The sequence below is a fragment of the Palaemon carinicauda genome, chromosome 4 (genome assembly GCF_036898095.1).
Source record: "Palaemon carinicauda isolate YSFRI2023 chromosome 4, ASM3689809v2, whole genome shotgun sequence".
Taxonomy (NCBI): Eukaryota; Metazoa; Arthropoda; class Malacostraca; order Decapoda; family Palaemonidae; genus Palaemon; species Palaemon carinicauda.
In genome coordinates this window covers 86,860,739-86,874,328 of record NC_090728.1, presented here as the reverse complement: position 1 = coordinate 86,874,328, position 13,590 = coordinate 86,860,739, and the positions used below count along the sequence as shown (strand labels likewise).

The 13,590-nt window shown below is 41.3% G+C and overlaps 2 protein-coding genes across 2 annotated transcripts in view; both read right to left on the bottom strand.

The window, feature by feature from the left end:
• CSN4 (COP9 signalosome subunit 4) overlaps positions 1 to 13,590 on the bottom strand; it is a 296,826-nt gene that overhangs the window by 97,335 nt on the left and 185,901 nt on the right. Inside the window, exons 5-6 of the mRNA XM_068371437.1 lie at positions 1,075 to 1,189; positions 578 to 767 (exon numbers count right to left, since the gene is read on the bottom strand). Coding sequence (XP_068227538.1) covers positions 578 to 767; positions 1,075 to 1,189 — 305 coding nt within the window. The remainder of the gene's footprint in view (positions 1 to 577; positions 768 to 1,074; positions 1,190 to 13,590) is intronic.
• LOC137638971 (uncharacterized) lies at positions 6,563 to 9,408 on the bottom strand. Its single transcript, XM_068371305.1, has 4 exons — positions 9,276 to 9,408; positions 7,415 to 7,570; positions 6,982 to 7,294; positions 6,563 to 6,891 (listed from the first exon to the last, which is right to left on the bottom strand). Exons 1-4 carry the CDS (start codon positions 9,303 to 9,305, stop codon positions 6,563 to 6,565), a joined length of 828 nt encoding a protein of 275 aa, XP_068227406.1. The 5' UTR covers positions 9,306 to 9,408.

Sequence of the window (13,590 nt, the reverse complement as noted above, 5' to 3'; positions counted from 1 at the left end):
GGAACAATTTCATATTTTGATCATATAGGCGTACCCTTAAACTAGTCAGTCTCCAATACCTTAAAATATACTTCATTTGTCATAAAAATTAGAAAATGGCCATCAACAACCTGTCCTCTATTCTAGATGATGAATTTTTAATGCCCCACACATTCTCATAAGAAAATTTAAATTTTACACTAAACCTTTCCACTCTTGCATTACTCACCAATTCCTTTTCTATCCTATGCATTAAAAATAATCAAAATACTCAATCCATCAACCAAAGAATGTTTTATTTTGGACAGATTAATAATTTATCTGAAATTCATTCAACCATCCACTTTTCTCTGTATTTAGTTACCTGTAGAAAATTTTTTATTCGCAGTAAGTTCTTGTTCACCTTCTCCCAATCTTTTTCTCTACCCCTAAAGTATTTCATTGACTTCCCAATCCAGCCTAATGTATGTCTGCATATGATTGTCTCCTGTCAAGCAAGTGCATGTAATATACTTAAATAATTTCTTGAGGTTACAATACAATTTATATACAATGCCATACAGAGATATGAAAGGCTAAATCATGAATTGCCACTCACCTGCTGAAGCTAAGACAGTACATATCAACGCTTTCTTCAATGCTTCTATTCTCTCATCTTCATGAATAATGGGTCGATAAGAGAGTTCATTGTATCGCTGAGCTGCTTCAATGAATTTTCTTCTATAGTCAAGAACACGCGCATAACACACTTTATAATATATTTGCAGCTGTTCATTCTTTGACTCAGCCTGCAAAAAGAATAATAAAAAATTGCAGTGAGACAAATGAATATCATTGTCATATAATACACAATAAACATCATTGTAAACTGATTGATTAATTCTATTTCTAATAAACAAACTTCCATTAAAATTTTTGAGAATTGAAGTACTATTTGATCGTTCTTTCTTACATGCACATAAGACAAAACATAAGATGGTCTTACAAAGAGCAAAACTGACAAATAGGATATAAGCAATGGATCAAAATTTAAATCTTATTCTTCATTACATCAATAGCATAAATAAAGTGTTCACACACAAAACACATACATACCTGCAAAATACTAGCCCGATTAATATAGGCTTCCCCTTGAACTGGATCGTCATCTTCAAGATATAGACGAGCAATTTTGAGATAAGTCTCCAGTTTATAATCTACGCTGTACTGCCTATAAAATTGTAAGCATGAGCATTAGTGGTGAAAATGGAAACAAACTTAGAAAGTCCTCAAAATGGAAAGTGTACCCTTTGATTAAATTGTCCACAATTAAGGAAAAAGGATTATCATCAAACAATTCATCCACATTTGAAACTCATTATCACCAGATACATTATACTGTATACCACTTTGAAGTACCTTCGGAGACAATGTACTATACAGCCTTGCAGCTATAATTCATAAGCAGAGATTACATGTACACTATTATTTCTATAAAACTCCTCTGATGTTTATATTGCCTCTTATCCAGAAGCTCTATTTATCAACATTTACGAATAGAATTTATAAAATATATCCCCTTTTATTTCCTTACAATAGACAAATGCCTCTAGTAAAGTAATGAGACACTCTAGCAGTTAATGGTAAGAAGCAAAGTTCCAGGGGCTGTTACAGTAATATGTCAGGATACAAAATTAATTGGTTCTAGACTGGTTTTCGTAGTAAGATTTTTTGTATAAGTCACGTTTTACATGTAAATCGCTTAATTTGTTCCAAGCCCTATGAAAAAAAAAATTAAATTTTACAAACAATAAAGCTATAATCACAAAGAAATACAGCCACATATATTTGAATCATTCAATATACGTAAACTAACTGTTAATAGCTGCAAATGCAGTATTTATTCGAACATATAAACGGAAAATAGTAATACCGTACAAAACTGTGGAATCTTACCTTCTGAGTGAGGCAATGTCCAAAAGCTAAAGTGGTGGTAGAGGAGGACAAACAGCAGGAAACATTAACAAGTGACAGAAAACATGAACACTTCACTTTTACGAAACATTAACAAATGGCATAAAACATTAACATTTAACTTTACGAAACATTATCAAATGGCAGAAACATTAATACTTGACTTTACAAAAACTTAATATTAAATTTCTTTTCTTTTGCTTTTATTTATTTATTTTATTTTTGTTTCACTTTATGCTTTGTACTTTCTAAATTTCACCAATTTCTTCTTCACTACCTCTTTTCCATTTTTTCGGATCACTTTGACCTTCACCTTGACCTACTAATGACCTCTAAAATATAATGGTCCACGGAAACTTGTTTCTGCCAGCTTTTAAAAAGTTCCTTAAATGACTGAGGAAAATGCCAAGAACACAACCTGTGTGAACCTTTTCAGGGGTTTCTTTTCGATAAAATTGGCCATTTTATGATAATGATATAGCATCTCCTTGATTTCTGCAGTTGTCGTAGTCGTATCTCTGTCCTCCTCCTCCTCGCCACCAGAGAACAGTTCCTGAATAACGATCAGTTGCATGGCTTCCAACTCATTCAGATAGTCCGTCTTAAGCTCCTCTTAGTGCTCCTCGAAAAGCTCATCAATGTCGTCCTCATCAACAATCAGCCCCATGGACCTTCCAAGTGATACGATTTCCTCAATCTCAGGTCGCGGAACAGGTTTGGGATCCTCAATGGTTTTGACTTCAGCTAGGCCTACATCAAATTACTCGAAGTCTCATGTGGAGGCGGTACCAGACCACAGCTTCTTCCATGAAGAGTTCAAGGTGTGCCTCTAAACCTCCTGTCAAGCTTGATTAACGAGTCGAAGGCATATCACAATATCGAAATGCTCCTTCTAAAATTCACGCAAGGTAAGGTTTGTGCTATTGATGATATAAAGCTTCTTGAAGTTTGAAATCACCAACTGGTTCATGGGCAAGAGGAGAGGGGTGGTGTTAGGTGGAAGGTAGAGAACCTTAATAAAGGAATATTCCAGAAGGAAATCTTCCTTGAGGCCAGGAGGGTGAACAGGGGCATTGTCCAACACCAGCAAAACTTTTGCATGGAGGTGCTTCTCTTCAAAATATTTTTTTTTACAGTTTTTTACATTAGCCAACCACATCACCGGATACTTCTTCTTGAGCACTTTATGGGACTTGAAAGCTCAAGGAGTCTCCAAATAATAATTCAATACAGGGTTGACCTTACAATCCCCAATGGGATTGGCACAGAGTGCAAAGGTAAGCTTTTCCTTTATATGCTTATGGCTGGGTGGCTTCTTCTCTTCCGCCATAATGTAGGTCCGACAAAGCACTTTTTTTTTTTCTCATCAGGGACGTGGCTCCTTATACTTGAAAAGACAGTCACGCCTTTAGAAAGTATTGCTGCTTTGATAGACTTCCTTCTGCTTAAGGCTAGTGCTTATCATCGTCGAATTTCGGCCATATTCCTTAGCGATCACATTCAACAGCATGCCAGCCTCATATTTCTTGATTATCTCAAGCTTCGTTTCCATAGAAAGTATCCTCTTCTTTTTCTCTTGAACATCAGCAAGTCTTGGGATCCATGGCTATAGAATTAAGAGTTGCATAACGCAACACGAAAACTATAAGTACGAAAGCGAAATCACCAACAAAAATTCAAAGTGAACAATAGCGCTGCCAAACAAAATAGTCAAGGAACGCCAACATGTAGATGCATGATGGGAAAGATGCTGACCAATAAGAGAGCAAGGTCTTATGGCGGTAACTAGCACTAGGGTAGGGAGGTAACCAATGGGAGAGCAGGACAATGGTGGCGAGTTTACTGTTTTGCAGCAAGCAAATTTTGAAATTATTTTGTTCTGTATCATGAGGTTTTTTGTAACATGAGGGGAAAAATCTTCGTATCTCTTTCGTAACATGAATTTTCGTATACAGAAACTTTCGTATTTGAGAGGCATTACTGTATTCCAGTTTCTCTGTCCCCGTTAGTGTATAATTATCCCTTTTTATTCGCGGGTTCTTTCTTTTCAATTTTTGCTCTTTCACGACACAGAGAACCGTATAACCTATTATATAAACAACCACATACTCGCTGGTTCGTGATAAGTACTCTCGCGGCACAACGATTTAAAACCGACATTACCACTTTGCACCAGGCTCGCTTCGCACCACTTTCCGCCCAGCACAACCTCCCATCATCTCTCGCTGACTCGGCCTCACTCTTGCCTCGTGTGGCTTCACGTGAACATCTCCCGCTTCATCCTAACGTATTTTGCACGAATTTTGCCTTGCCTTTGTTCCAAGATCATGGGTCCCAAGCGAACTGCTTCGACTTCCGAAGGGTCTGCTAAACGAGAGCGGAAGATCTTGCCCCTTGAAGGGAAGGTTAAATTCCTTAATAAGTGTAAGGACGAAATGAAATAAGCAGTCTTAAAAACACTTTTCGGTATGAACAAGATTACTGTGAGGTACATTGAGAAGAATGCTGTTAAGATTCGTGCTGCTGTGGCTGCTAATGCCCCTTACAGTGCAAAAGTTGTATCTAAAGGGAAGGAAAAGGGCATGCTCAAGATGGAGAGTGCCATATTTTGTAAATTGAGGACCAGCATCATAAGGGGATCACCATCGACTCGCAAAGTGTCCAGGAAAAAGCTGTTTCTACTTTACCATTTCACGGAGGATAATACCTAGCCATCAACCAGCCAAGATCTAGCAACCCCGCAGATGTCTTTCCAAGCCATCAGAGGTTGGTTTGATAAGTTTAAGCGGCGATTTGGGTTGAAAAACGTGAATATTACTGGGGAACCAGCTTCTTCGTTGTGATACTACCACTAGAGTGTTATGATGTCCTTTGACTGGCCAGACAGTATTACACTGGATCCCTCTCTCTGGTTACAGTTCATTTTTAAGCATCGGTAAGATCGATGGAGGTGGTGACGGCCCCACGGGGAAGTAAGGTCCGTACCTGCGAGACGGTAAGCATGTGAAACTTGTCGCATTGAATGAACAAGTTTAGCCGGGAAAGATCGAGGATGACTCTCCGGCTGTCTGAGTCTTTTTTCGGGACGCTGAATAAGCGACCTTGAAATTTCAGATGTTTTGTTTCTTTGATTGCATTCTTGTGCAATAGATCCTGGGTAAACAGAGTCAGATCCGGTGTCGGGAGTTGATGGAATTTGTTCGGTGGAGGAGGCCCTTCTATCCAACTCCACCCCAGGCCCTTGGAAATTATGCTGAAGGCCCAAGGACTGAACCTCCAGCGACTCCTGAACGCATAAAGTCTCCCTCCTACCTGAAGATTCTCGGTAGTTGGATGATTTTCCGCCACGGCCTCCGCGTGATCCCTTTCCACGGGAGAAATATCTCCCCTTGCCTCTGTTCTGAAAGGAACCTCTTGAACCAAGGCCCCTGCCCCGCTGGTATCCTTGAGAGGAACCCCGGGACTCATAGGTAGGGTTGTAAGCCGGTGAGGTGAACGAACTCGAAGCCACCTGGCTTTTAGGGACGAGAACATATTCCTCTTGGGGCTGAGTCTTGGAGGTGGAGGGTTGGATAGTCTGAGCAACCGGGATCGGCTGGACTACCTGGAGAGGTTGGCGGAACTGGGCAGAGCTATAAGGACGTAGCCTTTTCCTGCCCAGGGATTGAACGTTCGACTGTTCGAACTTCCGTTTAGGAGTGAGACCCCAACGGACCTTGAGGCTCTGATTCACCCTGGCAGCTTCGCTCAACACCGAGTTGACCATGTCCTCCGGGAACAGGTCCGGACCCCAAGCGGAAGCTTTAATGAGCTTATTCGGCTCATGGCGGATAGTAGCCTCTGATAAAACATGCCTACGGCAACGTATTTTGGCTACCAAGAAGTCATAGCAATCCGATAACAAGGATTGTAAGGTGGCCTTTGTCATGACCTTAAAGGCATGTTCCTCATCAAAGTTGAGGGAAAACATCTCCGCCATCGTCGAGACGTTTAGGCTCCTGCTAAACCTAGACCGGGACTCGAACTTGAGTCGAATTAAGGTTTCGGGAAGTCTTGGAAGACGTTCGCTAAATTGCGTCGACGCACAATCAGCGGATAATTTACCAGAGGTAAATCTTGACTGAATGTTAAGCCAACATTCGTTATCTGATGGGAGCAGAAGAGATGTAGGGTCTGTCTCCCGAAGCTGGGGCAAAGGTTTGTCTTCGGCCACTGCCTGAAGAGCTAAGTCCACCATCTTGGTGACGCAAGGAGTAGGGGTCTGCTCGTCCACAAGAAACATAGTGTATGTGCTCTTGTGGGGAGTCAGCATGGTGTTCGTGCAACCCCACTCGTTCAGGGTTCTAACCCAAACAGACTGAGCCTGTTCTTTTGGGAAGATAACGGTCTCCTTAGGGACCTTATCTAGCCGGACAAGAGCTTCTTCTGTCAGCCGGGCGAAGCCGGGGAAGGGGAATTGAAGGCCGGGAGGGAAGAATTCAAAGTCTTCAATGGGCTGGGTTCCGAAGCCTTCGATGGTCAACATCCCGTCAGTGAAAGGGCAGTGGAGCGCCATTTTCCACGGGTTATTTTTAGTGAAAGGCGGGAGTTTTGAGGCGTCCGGGATAAGGAACTGCTGTTGTTGAGGCAGTCATCCTTCTAAGGTGTCCAGTCTCTTGGTAACGGCAGATAGCATTGAGCTAATCTGCTCTGAGACAACCCTAGACATCATATTAGTGAGAGCCACCGGGTCGAAGTTGGCCGGGGCAACTGAGGAAGTTGGCTGCACTCCCAGGTCCTGAGAAGTAGAGGAGGTGCTAGCTAAGCAACTTGGGGCTCCGGGGAGGGAAGCCTTCTTTGGCTTGGTTGTTTTGGGTAGTGTGGGATTCTTGCGAGTCCTAACTAAGGGTCTCTTCTGAGACTTAACTTTGGGAGGAACCGGGTGTGATCTTGGGGTAGATTCACAATTCGCATCAAAACCTAGAAAGGAAGAAGAATTAGATGCCGAAGAAAAAGGGCTAAGAAGAGGGATCTTAGCGCCGGACTCACCTGCCTCACCTACCTCCTTACCTGTCACCGGTTCATCCAAAACCATGGGTTCCAAGTCCAAATTCAGAGACGCAACATTGTCCTCAATGGGGTCGGGGTCGTCACCGAGGTCAGTATCCTGATCAAGAGCAAGGCCAAGGGTTGCTGTAATGTCGGCAATAATAGGGGCTGCCACTTCTTTAGGCACTGCTGCAGAAGATTTCGCGTTGGGATAGATCAAGTTGCAGTATTCTTCAGATAGGACGTAAGGCTTCTTGGCCTTAACGTTACGGGCGAAGCCGCCTACCCAAACTTTCAAGGTGGCTCTTGCTGTGGTCTTAGCTGCTTGAGAACTCTGAAAGAACGGGGATATGGTTAGCAAACCCGGGAGACGGAGCTGAGAAATGATAACCAAAGGTTCATTATATAAAGCAAGAGGAATGCAAGTAGAAAAAACGACCTATAGAGGACTCACTGATTCCGAAGAGAGGGTGGTGACAAGGTCGTAGTCGGGGTACCAAACTATCAGGTCATCCATTTGGATCCCGCAGTCGGCGTGAGATCTACAGACCTCATGTCCGCAGGGCTGTTGAAGGACGGCCGCGCAGGCTGTCATCCGACAGCGGACCACCTGTAAAAAGGAATAGTCTATGAACACCTACTTAATATCTCTAGAAGGGAGCCCGGAGGATCCGAACCTTGAAATTAAAGCAAAATGCATAGTCTTAGACTAAACATGCAGAGAACCTTAGACTATTCCAAGAGGAACCCGGAAGAGCCGGGGATGAGAAAAGGATGTATAAATAAGGGATTGAATAGTAATAAATAACAGTTCCGGGGACCGGGAACAGAAATACTCAAAGTAAACTTAAAGTAAACTTAGAGTAAACTTAAAGTTACATCCTTAAAATACATATAACAAAGAACTCCGATTATTATGATCTTATACATTAACGTCCGTGAGAGTATAGGGCTTCCGTAGGGAGAGTAGGAATCATAAACTGTGTCAGTGTCATCAGATCCGGCAGTATTGTAAGCCCGGAGGTCCCAATGTCTGATGACGGGAGGGTACGGTGGGAGAATGCTGGAGGAGCCAAGGGATCCACCAACGAGACTACCGGACGTACCGGGACGAAGGTAATGATTCGTGTAGAATGCTATGGTTGTAGGTTAATAATATGTCCTACTACGAACGATAATGGCAGGAGGTACCGTATGATGGGGACACTCCAAAAATATAGATAAGGTCTCATTCCTAATTCCATTAAGCTAAAAGCAAAAGCCATACCAAGAAGGCATTAGGTATACTGCCCAATCACATGGATAGGGCACATGATATAGTCCCCGGCGGTCCCGGCCCTCCCCCTCCCCCGACTGATGGCCAATCGAGACGACGGGAGGGGGGAGACGAGAACCGCCCGGGATGAATGAGACTATGTAGCACCCCGTGAGATAATCACGGTCCTCAATATGTCGGAATGTTGAGGGAAGACTGAGGAACAAGCATACTTGGCCCGTATTGTCATAGCCAACAACCCTCGAATAAGAGGAGAGACGTGCTCTGGGAGGGGTGGGGGGGGTACAGGGAAATCACGTGGACAGGTGGTGGTAGGCAGGGCTACCAACTGGAGATCCCCTTAAAACAACATGGAAAATCCCAGAAATATGATCATAACGGAGTGTGACAATAAAAACAATATGAACTGTTATAAATACTTAATAGTAAATAATGAATAAAAGCGTAATCACGTAAAAAGGCTAGGCATGCAAAATTAATATGGCAAGAGAGGGACGCGAGCGAGTGGCAAGGGAGGAAGCATGAAGTCATCTTGGAAGATGGAAAACAGGGATACCAACCTTACTACTGAAGCGGGTAGATACCCAACAGTAACACAAATAAAGAGCTACGCGAGAGTCCCACTCGAACCAAAACTTAAAACTATGTGGAGCGTAAATAAGACCGATAGTCTTTTATAATATCAAAGTGAAATGCTCCTACAATAAAACGGCAAAACAGTTCCCCGCGGGAACGCTATCCACTAACATGCACGAGGGCAGGCATGCCAACATAACTGAAAGCCTTAACTGATACGTAACACTGATACCATAGCTATAATAATAATGATACGCTAAAGTTGTAAGCATATAATCGGTGTAAAGGTAAAAATCTCCCAAAAAGTTCGAACGAATAACAATGATGAAAGAAATAACGAACGAACTAGCGAGAAAGGGCAGGAGCCGTGGAACTACGAACGGTTAGAATAAATCCCTCTGAATTAATAAAACAAAGGCTACACTGCCCATTCACGCTTAAAACTCATGGATAAAGTACTCACCTTCGATGGAGTAACTTGGGATTCCGCCATCGATGCGTAGAAGGGAGAAAAAATCCAAAAAACACCGAGGTAAACACAACAAAGATCTAAGCGTATGCGGGTGCTATAAAGGAGTGTTGGGCAAGCGTGGGTAGAGTTAGTAGTACTAGTATGCGCGACAGGGGATGTTGAACCGCACCTCACTATTAAGGGATTTTGAAGAGGAAATGTCTAAATGGTGCGAGACCTCTGATTATATTACGCCCCAGTTTATATCGACACCAATAGGTGAGCGAGCTAGTTCAACCTAGCATTCCTATGCATTTTTTCTCTGGTAATATTATAGCAGTTATTTCCCTTAGAAATGGTGCTTTAGGAGCATTTCACTGGGCGGCACAGGTCTCTCGCCCAGAAATAGATTTTTCCTTCGTCAAAATCCCTTTTTTCCTTTGCCTACACATACACCGAATAGTCTGGCCTATTCTTTCCACATTCTCCTCTGTCCTCATACACCTGACAACACTGAGATTACTGAACAATTCTTCTCTCAAGGGGTTAACTACTGCACTGTAATTGTCCAGTGGCTACTTTTCTCTTGGTAAGGGTAGAAGAGACTCTTCAGCTGTGGCAAGCAGCTCTTCTAGTAAAGGGACACTCCAAACTCAAACCATTGTTCTCTAGTCTTGAGTAATGTCATAGCCTCTGTACCATGGTCTTCCATTGTCTTGGGGTAGAGTTCTCTTGCTCGAGGGTACACTTGAGCACACTATTATATCTTACTTCTCTTTCACTGGTTATTTTCAAGTTTTTATAGTTTACATATAATAGATTTATTTTAATGTTGTTATTCTTAAACTTCTTATTTCCTTTCCTCACTGAACTATTTTTGATGTTGGAGCCCTTGGGCTTATAGCATCCTGCTTTTCCAACTAGGATTGTAGCTTAGCAAGTAATAATAATAATAATGAGGCAGCGACACGTTTCCCCGACAAGTTCCAAAAGCTCAATGTGTTGAAGGGGTACAAGACACAACAAGTGTGGAATATGGATGAAACTGGTGAGGTCATGGACATTTATTATTTAAAATTGTTATGTTCTGTATTTACAGTAGTTTATGTAGTTAATTTGTTAAAATCAAGTTTAATTTTAGCTTAAATTTGCTTTAACGCAGACACGTGTCTGCAGTTACTGTAATGCACGAATCTACAGTTTTTCCAATTTGAATTATTTTTGGGTACCTTCTGTACCTGTATATATTTTACTACATTTGATTTAACATTTAAATATTTGCAATTTGAGTGTACCTATACTGTACAGTACATTATTAATGTTTAAATTTTGTTTAATTTCCTTAACATAGAGACGAATGTCTGCCATAGATGGGTACAGTATAGTCCGATTGTATAAATCTATAATTTTAAAAATATGAATTATTTTGGGAGACCTTAAGTACCTGTACATACTGTACTGTGCTGTATTTGATTAATTATTCAAATGTTTGCATTTTGAGTGCAATTTTACATAATTAATGTTTAAATCTTGTTTAATTTCTTTTACGTACAGACACATGCCAGCCACCTTAAGCAGTTGTTCCACTGCTGCAGGGGACTGGGGGCTGAGACGGGGTTGTTGTGTACATGTCTTGGTTTTAGCCAGTTTTCATCACCATACTAGCCACTACGGATTGGTGATGGCGGTAGATATTCATCTGATCGCTCGCAGCAAGTCGACTTAGTATAGCTTTGGTGATCATTGCGATGCACAAACCCTTTCACCTCTTTATGGTATCCCCACTGGTTGTAAATATCAACCATAATTACATTTAATATTGAATTTTACATTTGGGAATCTATATCCATTAGAAATTCAATTATCAACTGTGTCACCTGGTGGCCCAGGAAGTCGTGAAATTGCAGTTAGCAGTTAAGATTCAGACTTCTTTTGAGCCTGTGGTGGCATGGTTGGAAGCGACCTGGCCTTTCATTTGAAGGAGATAGGGTTTGATTCCAGTATGATAGAAACTTATTTCTATTTGAGTATGATATTGTATTGATTTTCATCTATATTGACTCATTAAGGGTAATTCGAATTAAATGCAATCAATTGTGTCACCTGGTGGGCTGGGAAGTAGGGGAAAACTGGCTGGAGAGACTGGTGTCTCACCAGGTAAATCCTCAATTGCAGTTAGCAGTTAGGTTCAGACTTCTTTAGAGCCTTTGGTGGCATGGTTGGAAGCAACCTGGCCTTTCATTTGAAGGGGCTAGGGTTCGATCCCAGAATGAGATAGAAATTTATTTCTATTTGAGCACAATACTGTGTTGATTTTCATCCATACTGACTCATTAGAGGTAATTCAAATTAAATACGATCAATTGTGTCACCTGGTGAGACAGGAGATCAGGGAAAACTAGCTGTAAGAGACTGATGTCTCACCAGGTAAATCCTAAATTGCAGTTAACAGTTAGGTTCAGACTTCTAGGAAGCCTCTGGTGGCATGGTTGGAAGCGACCTGGCCTTTCATTTAAAGGGGCTAGGGTTCGACTCCACTATGAAATAGAAATTTAATTCTATTTGAGCATGATATTGAGTTGATTTTCATCCATATTGACTCATTAGTGAAAATTCAAATTACAGTCAAACCTCTAGCTACGAAAGAATCGGCTTACAAAATTTTCTTTTCACGAAAGGAGATACGAAGAATTTTACGACTCAGATCACGTAAATGTTTCAGACAACGAAAGGGCGGTACGGAGCTGGAGCCCGACCATATCCGAGACGGATTTTAAAATTCGCGCGCCGCCAGCCCGTAAACTCGCTACCACCCTCCTGCGTTCCCATTGGTTATCTCCCTACTCGGATGCTTGTTATCACCATGAGATCCTGCTTTCCGATTGGTCAGCATCTACTGTACTGTATCCCATCGTGCATCTACGTATCGGTGTTCCTATGTCTTCTCGTTCCAGCAACGGTATTGTACGCGGTGACTTGGTGTTTGTGATTTTGCTTTTGTAACAATTTTACAGTATGTACTGTTATCGTGTGTGATATTTACGATACATCATTAGCCATGGGTCCCAAGAAAGTCGCTGATGTCAAGGGAAAGAAGAGAATGATGCTTTCCATGGAGATGAAGATGGAAATAATAAAGAAATACGAGGCTGGCATGCCGATAAGTGCGCTCAGGAAAGTTTTAAGAAGCTGGCAGAAACGAGATTCTTTGGACGAATATTTTAATAAGAGGCCTTTGGTAGAAGCAGACCAAGCACCAGCTAAGAAACAAAAGTGGCAGTGATGAAGAAAATACGAAGTGTAATTAAATTTAGAAAATAGAAAATGTAAAGTAAAGAAAAAAAAATATCTTAAGTTTATTGTAAAGTTAAGTGTTAATATTACCTGCAATTTATAGATGTGTTCCCTAAATTTAATTGTTGATGTTTTCTGTCATTTATAAATCTGTTTTGTAAAGTTAAGTGTTTACGTTTTCTGCCACTTGTACGTAAAAGTTTTCCGCCATTTTCATCCTCCTCTACAGCCCCGCACTTCGCTCTTGGATATCACCTCACTCCAAAGGTAAGGCTCCACATTTTTGTTACTTTACTTTTACTGTTTGCTCTAATTAAACACTTCTTTTTCAGAATATTAATGTTAATTTATTATTATATGATCAAAATACAGTACAGTACTTTTCATATATTTAGTACTGTTTAGTGGCGAATATCCTTTTTATAATCATTTAATGTGGTGTTTTGCTAGGGTCTGGAACAAATTAGGCTATTTACATGTAAAAGGCGACTCGCTACACTAAAAAAATCACTTTACGTTACGGACCTAATTAATTTTGTGTTGCGAGGCATCACTGTAAATACTATCAATTGGGTCACCTGGTGGGCAGGGAAGTCAGGGAATACTCGCTGTAAGAGACTGATGTCTCACCAGGTAAATCCTGAATTGCAGTTAACAGTTAGGTTCAGACTTCTTTGGAGCCTCTGGTGGCATGGTTGGAAGTGACCTAGCCTTTCATTTGAAGGGGCTAGGGTTCGACCCCAGTATGATAGAAAATTATTTCTATTGGAGCACGATATTGCGTTGATTTTCATCCATATTGACTCAATAGGGGAAATTCAAATTAAATGCTATCAATTGTGTCGGGGTAAACTTGCTGGTAAGAGACTGATGTCTCGCTAAGTAAATCCTGAAATGCATTTAGCAGTTAGGTTCCAACTTCTTTAGAGCCTCTGGTTGCATGGTTGGAAGCAACCTGGCCTTTCATTTGAAGGGACTTGGGTGTGATCCCAGTATGAGATAGAAATAAATAAATATATATATATATATACAT